General features: G+C 42.1%; 1 protein-coding gene across 1 annotated transcript; it reads left to right on the forward strand.

The window, feature by feature from the left end:
* The first annotated feature begins 681 nt into the window (after positions 1 to 681).
* On the forward strand, positions 682 to 4,508 carry LOC109140205 (homeodomain-interacting protein kinase 3-like). Its single transcript, XM_027278485.1, has 12 exons — positions 682 to 828; positions 1,243 to 1,464; positions 1,566 to 1,757; positions 2,004 to 2,185; positions 2,284 to 2,407; positions 2,712 to 2,825; positions 2,920 to 2,988; positions 3,106 to 3,293; positions 3,373 to 3,594; positions 3,708 to 3,916; positions 4,079 to 4,143; positions 4,386 to 4,508. The coding sequence occupies exons 1-11, from the start codon at positions 682 to 684 to the stop codon at positions 4,129 to 4,131; spliced, it is 1,722 nt and encodes a 573-aa protein (XP_027134286.1). The 3' UTR covers positions 4,132 to 4,143; positions 4,386 to 4,508.
* The last annotated feature ends 2,493 nt before the right edge of the window (positions 4,509 to 7,001 follow it).

Raw genomic sequence — 7,001 nt, forward strand, 5'->3', positions numbered from 1 at the left:
AATCCACATGATAACTTTTGTGCGGCTCTAAATAAAACGGCTCGGAAATAAAACAATCGGCGTGACATAAAATTCTTTTTGAAGGTTTTTGCTAAAATTCAAAATGGCAGAAAATCCAAGGATTCCAACAGTACCTCATTTGTGAAATTTGGATCAACAGGTCCAAAGTTATGAAGCTGAATGCACTTCAAACTTTGACATAGTGGTGGCACTAGAGAATATAACACTGAGCGACCTGATTGAATTTATACAACTAGAAAAGATTAAATATACACTCAGGGGGTCTAGGGATAAGTTTTTCTCCGTCTGGAATCCAATGTTGGCATACTTAAATGGACTCAAACCTATGCCTCCTTAGTGTTACTGTGCAGCAATGTCACTTTACAGTAAACAGTGTGTGGTTAACCTATGGCGAATCGAGTGTCCCTTTTGTTCGTTAATGGGTGGGTGATTTGTGTGTATTAGTTCTAGATAAGTACAAAAAAGAAAAAATGTGAGCATTGTTCTGAAATTTGTGTTTTGTTTTTCTCTCTCTCCTCCTTGTGTCATTTGTGTGTATTGCCAATGCTATGTATGTGTATTGCCAATGCTCAATTAAAAAATTTTTTTAAAAAAATAAAAATCTAAGCAAAATTCCACCTGCAGAATGTAGAACTGTGTTAGAATGTAAACCCATTCTAAATGGAACCAGACCTACAGCTATTAGTACAGAGCTCAGTGTACAGTTCAGCAGTACTTAGTTTGGACTCCAATTGTACGTTTGCTCGAGACTTCAGCAAGAGAATCAACACAAAAATTTTAGGAAAAGACTTCGACAGCAACATCATGGTAAGTCGATGAAATTAGTTTGTTTCAGTGCAAATACGTCACGTTTCCTTCCAAAAACGAGTGACCGGTTACATTTTGGTTTAATTTAGTCGGGTGTGAAGTACAGTCCACTGATCTGCTTCACTAACAAGCAGATATATTTAATATAGTTATATTTGATAGTAAATCCATCAGACTGTCAAAGCTTTAATGAAGTATATTATGTATTTAGTCTGATCAGAGAAGAAGTGAAATGGCATTTAGTTCTCAAAATGTATTTTCACTCATAAACATCACTTTAAACTGAAACACAAAGAGAGCCTGACCAATATCATCCCTGCATGTAAACTCTTTATACTGCTACTGCTGCTGTCCTGTTTTATGGGACAAAATGTGACTTTATGTTGTGTCCATTACTCTTTCCTTCTCCTCTAGACCACAAATTACCGGGACCCAGCTCTGGTTGTACCAGCTGAAGAGGTGTCCCAGGTGGTCCCACGTGTCCTCTCCTCACCCTCCTCTCAGTACTTGGTCCAGTCTGTTTTGGGGGTGGGGGGCTTTGGAAATGTTGTCAAGTGTCTCAAGGCAGCCACCAGGGAAACGGTGGCTGTGAAGATTTTACAGAAAAACAACATCACACCTCTAGTGCAGAAAGAGGTAAAACACAAGTGATGTTTGTCCAAAGTTTTCATTTGTACTGCGTGATGCTTCAAACATTCGCCATTCGCCTTAAATCTAACATCTCATGTGATCCCCAGGTGGCCATTCTTGAACAGCTGAGGTCTTTCAACTCGGACAGCTTCAACTTTGTTAGATACAACGATGGTTTTATCGACAGAGAATACATCTGCTTAGAGTTTGAAATTCTGGACATGAGTCTGTGGGATTATCTGCAGACGAGACCTTCCCGCTCGCTCTCAGTGAAACAAATCCGCCCAGTCCTGCACCAGGTATGTGTTGATTTAGTTTTTTGATGGGACATCTGTAAATTACACGACAAGTGTATCAAAGTAGATACTGGCCCTCTCAGTAAAAATCTAAAGTTTGATAGACCTGGTGTGCTCATCTGTGTCTTTTCATATCAGACAACATGATACCAACATATCTGTGATAGGCCGATATCAGCCTACAGATGTAGCAGTCAAGCTCTAATCTGAAGTGACTGACCTTCTTATGTGATTTATTCATGACTTCAGATGGCGACAGTTCTACAATTCCTGAAGAACATAGGAATTGTACATACAGACATCAAGCCAGATAACATCATGATGGTGGACCACATAAACCAGCCAATGAAAATCAAGCTGATCGACTTTGGCTTCGCCTGTCATGTCTCAGAATCAAAGTTGGGCACATACACTAGAGCACTCCCTTACAGGTAAGTAACTGGTCCCAATGCAGAGGTGTGGCCTTACCAACAAAGCAGTTGAAACAAAGAAATAAAACATGTGTTGCTGTTTCTTTTTCTTCTCTCAGGGCTCTAGAAAACATCCTGGGATTTCCTATCACTCCAGCCCTTGACATGTGGGCTTTGGGCTGTGTTGCTGCAGAGTTGTTCACAGGCAATTTGCTGTACCCTGCAAACAGCGAATACGCCATGGTCAGTGTTTAGACTCAGCAAAGTCTAATTTATTGTGTATGAGGGGTAGTTTTAGTTATGAATAGTATCTCAAGCAAGACCTGAATGGAACGTTTTCTTTCCAGGAGTTAGATGAGGTTATTAATACCATTCTGTACAAGTTTGAGACCAGAGGCGATTCCCTTAGATTAGCACAAAGACTGAAATAGCTAGCCTGGCTCCCTAGCTAAGAAATATTTTTTACAAAATGATTAATAAAGACCTAACATATTTATTGTTATGTACCAAGTGTAACTGACAGAGTGACTTTGTGTTGTACCAACAGATTCGATATATGGTGCAGACTCAGGGTCAGCTACCGCAGCAACTCCTTGAGGACGGAATCAACACAAAGTTTTGGTTTGTCCAAAGCAGTAGTCAACATCAGTGGAGATTAAAGGTACAGACACTTGTTGGTCTTTCTCTTTATTTTCTGTCCTTCCATCAGTCTCTTTGTCTTTACATCCTTTTACATGGATATTATTTCTCTTTAGACAATGCATGAATATGGAGACTCCTCCTGGACCAAGACCTGTATCAACTCCCTGGATGATCTGACAAAGGTAGGAGGTCCTTTTGTCAAATCAGATGTTGTTGTTTTTTAAACATTTGTCATAAATCCATTACAAGATGTTTTTAAGACAATATTTTCCTGACCTTTGTGACTTTAACTGATTCAGGTGAAGCCAGTTTGTCACCTGTCGGATGAGGACACCATGGCAGAAATCAAAGACCAGGGGAACTTTGTCGATCTGCTGAAGAAGATGCTTCACCTGGATGTAGATAAGAGGATCACACCCAGCCATCTTCTTGAGGATCCGTTCATCACCATGAACGACCTTTCAGCCAGCTACCCCAAGAGCTTGTAGTAAGTCTACATTAAAAAGCTGTGTGTAGAATCTCTGTGTTGCTGTGAATGGATGATTGACTCAATGATTTTATTCCAGCGTAAAATCGTGCTGTGAATTGATGGAGGTGTGTCAGAATCAGAGCCTGTCCTGCCAGGACCTTCCTGCTTGGCACAGTCGCCAAGAGCATCCCATCATACTAGAACTAGCATCAGCATTTTCCAGCGGCCTGAACATCAGTATGGAGGCGCCGTCCTACAGAGACAGACTTAAACCTGGAAAGAAAAGGTTGAGGAGCACTTCACCTTTGAGTGATAAAAGGTAAACGTTGCATAGCTTTGCTGTGCTAATATTACTATATACTTATATATTATGTGACATTGCTGTTAAAATTGAAGACATTTATTTCACAATTCATTTGGTCCATGCAACAGCCTAGAAAGCACCCAGCCAGACAGAAAAAGAAAGAAGATGGACATGGACTTCTTCACTAACTACTTCCAAGAGGCTCCAACTAAGGCTTCATCCAGTACAGCTGAAAGGAAGCCTCAGAGGAAGAGGAAGTGGGACGTATTCATTGGCTCACATATCAGCCTGCGGAAAAGCTCTGAACCTGAGAGGAAACAGATGAAGATGAGTCTGGGTGAGTTGGAGCCCCAATTTATCTTTGTCTTCCATTCAATGGGTCTCAACCATGTCCTGTATAAAATGTTGGTAAATGTTGGTAGTTTGGTTGTGAATCTATCTCGTGTCGTGAGAAGTTTTCAGATTTGGTGAACATATGAACTTTTATGTTTTCCCACAGAGACAGTCTGCGACTCTCAACAGGCTTTTTTCCAGCAAGGCCAATCCCTCTGACAGCAACTGCGGGTAGGTGCACCTCACAATAAGGATCAGGGGCCTCATGTACAAAGCATGCGTACGCACAAAACAGTGGCGTACGTCCTTTCCCACGTTCACGTTCAAATGTATCAAACGTGAAACAATCGTAGAAATGTGCGTGCCCCACTCCAATTTCATAGCTGGTCCCAGTGCAGAGGTGTGGCCTTACCAACAAAGCAGTTGAAACAAAAAAATAAAACATGTGTTGCTGTTTCTTTTTCTTCTCTCAGGGCTCCAGAAAACATCCTGGGATTTCCTATCACTCCAGCCCTTGACATGTGGGCTTTGGGCTGTGTTGCTGCAGAGTTGTTCACAGGCAATTTGCTGTACCCTGCAAACAGTGAATACGCCATGGTCAGTGTTTAGACTCAGCAAAGTCTAATTTATTGTGTATGAGGGGTAGTTTTAGTTATGAATAGTATCTCAAGCAAGACCTGAATGGAACGTTTTCTTTCCAGGAGTTAGATGAGGTTATTAATACCACTCTGTACGAGTTTGAGACCAGAGGCAATTCCCTTAGATTAGCACAAAGACTGAAATAGCTAGCCTGGCTCCCTAGCTAAGAAATAGTTTTTACAAAATGATTAATAAAGACCTAACATATTTATTGTTATGTACCAAGTGTAACTGACAGAGTGACTTTGTGTTGTACCAACAGATTCGATATATGGTGCAGACTCAGGGTCAGCTACCGCAGCAACTCCTTGAGGACGGAATCAACACAAAGTTTTGGTTTGTCCAAAGCAGTAGTCAACATCAGTGGAGATTAAAGGTACAGACACTTGTTGGTCTTTCTCTTTATTTTCTGTCCTTCCATCAGTCTCTTTGTCTTTACATCCTTTTACATGGATATTATTTCTCTTTAGACAATGCATGAATATGGAGACTCCTCCTGGACCAAGACCTGTATCAACTCCCTGGATGATCTGACAAAGGTAGGAGGTCCTTTTGTCAAATCAGATGTTTTTTTTTTAAACATTTGTCATAAATCCATTACAAGATGTTTTTAAGACAAGATTTTCCTGACCTTTGTGACTTTAACTGACTCAGGTGAAGCCAGTTTGTCACCTGTCGGATGAGGACACCATGGCAGAAATCAAAGACCAGGGGAACTTTGGTGAACATATGAACTTTTATGTTTTCCCACAGAGAGTCTGCGACTCTCAACAGGCCTTTTTCCAGCAAGGCCAATCCCTCTGACAGCAACTGCGGGTAGGTGTTACATCACTTCCCTTTATCAATTAAATTCTGTTCATAAGCCAGGACTGCTCCTCTCGGGGGATGAGAAAGAGTGAGCCTGGATGAGGGTGAACATACAAATACAGGTAAGCTCAGCTACTGCATCTCACAATAAGGATCAGGGGCCTCATGTACAAAGCATGCGTACGCACAAAACAGTGGCGTTTGTCCTTGACTATTTGCTCCTGGAGTCACAGGAGCAAATAGTCAACCTCCCCCCCGAGCCCACAGCTCGAGTGAGGACACGGCCAGCCGACGGAGCCGATGGAGACGCCGGGGTCGATGGTGACACCGGGGCCGCCGGAGGAGTCCTCACCTGGCTTATCGTCTATTGTGAAATAAAAAAATTAAACATACAGTACATGAGTCAAAGTGTTTAATATCCTGGCATCTTTATGCACGAGCTATGTGTATTGTGAGCAGCCAATTGTATGACCAGTAGAATTACAACATAAGTTCAGCATATTTACCTTGGAGGTGATCAGTGTCACCATCATGGGCTCCCACCACTCCGGTGAGAGCTGTGTCACTGACCAAAGAGGCCACTCTCTTGTCGAAGGAGGAGAGTTCCTCTACTCCTGCCCCGCTACCTGCTGCAGTCACGCTTCGGCGGTGGGCAGAGACCCTCCGCTTCACCTCCACATTCAAATCTGACCACTTTTTTAAAATCTCTGATTCTGTGCGCTGCTCCGACCCAATGGCATTCACAGCCTCACACACATCCTCCCACTCACGTGTTTTTTTTTTCGTGGTTATCCCTGTCGACAGGGTTCCAAAGAGGATCTCCCTGCGCATCTCCACTTCATTTATGAGCACTTAAGCTCAGACTCAGTAAAATTTCTCTTCTTACCTTTACTCATTGTGTCCTTTGATCGGAGAGAGAGGTGAATCTCAGGTCCAGGGCCTATTTAAATAGATTTGGATATTTAAATGGGGGCGTGGACAGGGAGGAGTTTCGCACATCTGCATGTGCGCTCAATTCCACGTTGATTGGGATGTACAAAAGAAACGTGCTTGGATCCATGCGAATGCACACTTTGATACATCTGAATATTTTTGTGCGTACGACAGTCTCTGGGTTTTGGCGTACGCCAAGTTTCACGTGAAAATCCACAAGTATTCGTACATGAGGCCCCAGCTGATTTTAAATTTCACCTTAAAGTGTCTTTAAGTCTGATGTGTAATGAAGCAGGAAATGTGTTGTGACATTAACTTGAATTCATCATTTATCTTGTCATGTCTTGTTAAATCATGTTTTTTGATTCCCTGATTATTGACCTTGAGCCTGTTTTTGACCATGATTATTGCCCAACGATTTTGTACCTTTGCCTGTACATTTATTGTACGCTCTTGCTTTGTCTAGTAAACTTTTTGAACCTCCACCTTTGTCTCTGAGTCTGCATCGCAAATCCTTCTGTGTGCCCCCTGATAAATCTTACACTTTACACATTTGTGTTGTATGAAAAGGAGTTGACACTTGGTGCCGCACTGCTGCCATTTTGGTTACATTGAAAACAACAGAGTTTGCGGCAACAAAAAATGACTTAAAAATGCCTTTTAGCTCAGTTGGTAGAGCATCCGCCCCATGTACAAAGGCTCAGTCCTTA

This window comes from Larimichthys crocea, chromosome III, assembly GCF_000972845.2.
Source record: "Larimichthys crocea isolate SSNF chromosome III, L_crocea_2.0, whole genome shotgun sequence".
NCBI lineage: Eukaryota > Metazoa > Chordata > Actinopteri > Sciaenidae > Larimichthys > Larimichthys crocea.

What these genes read in the sequence shown, in the direction of transcription:
- LOC109140205 (XM_027278485.1), top strand. Translation starts at nt 682, where the DNA reads ATGGAACCAGACCTACAGCTATTAGTACAGAGCTCAGTGTACAGTTCA. An exon ending in ACTAGAGCACTCCCTTACAG is followed by an intron (nt 2,186 to 2,283) that starts GTAAGTAACTGG and finishes TTCTTCTCTCAG; the next exon opens with GGCTCTAGAAAACATCCTGG. An exon ending in AACATCAGTGGAGATTAAAG is followed by an intron (nt 2,826 to 2,919) that starts GTACAGACACTT and finishes ATTTCTCTTTAG; the next exon opens with ACAATGCATGAATATGGAGA.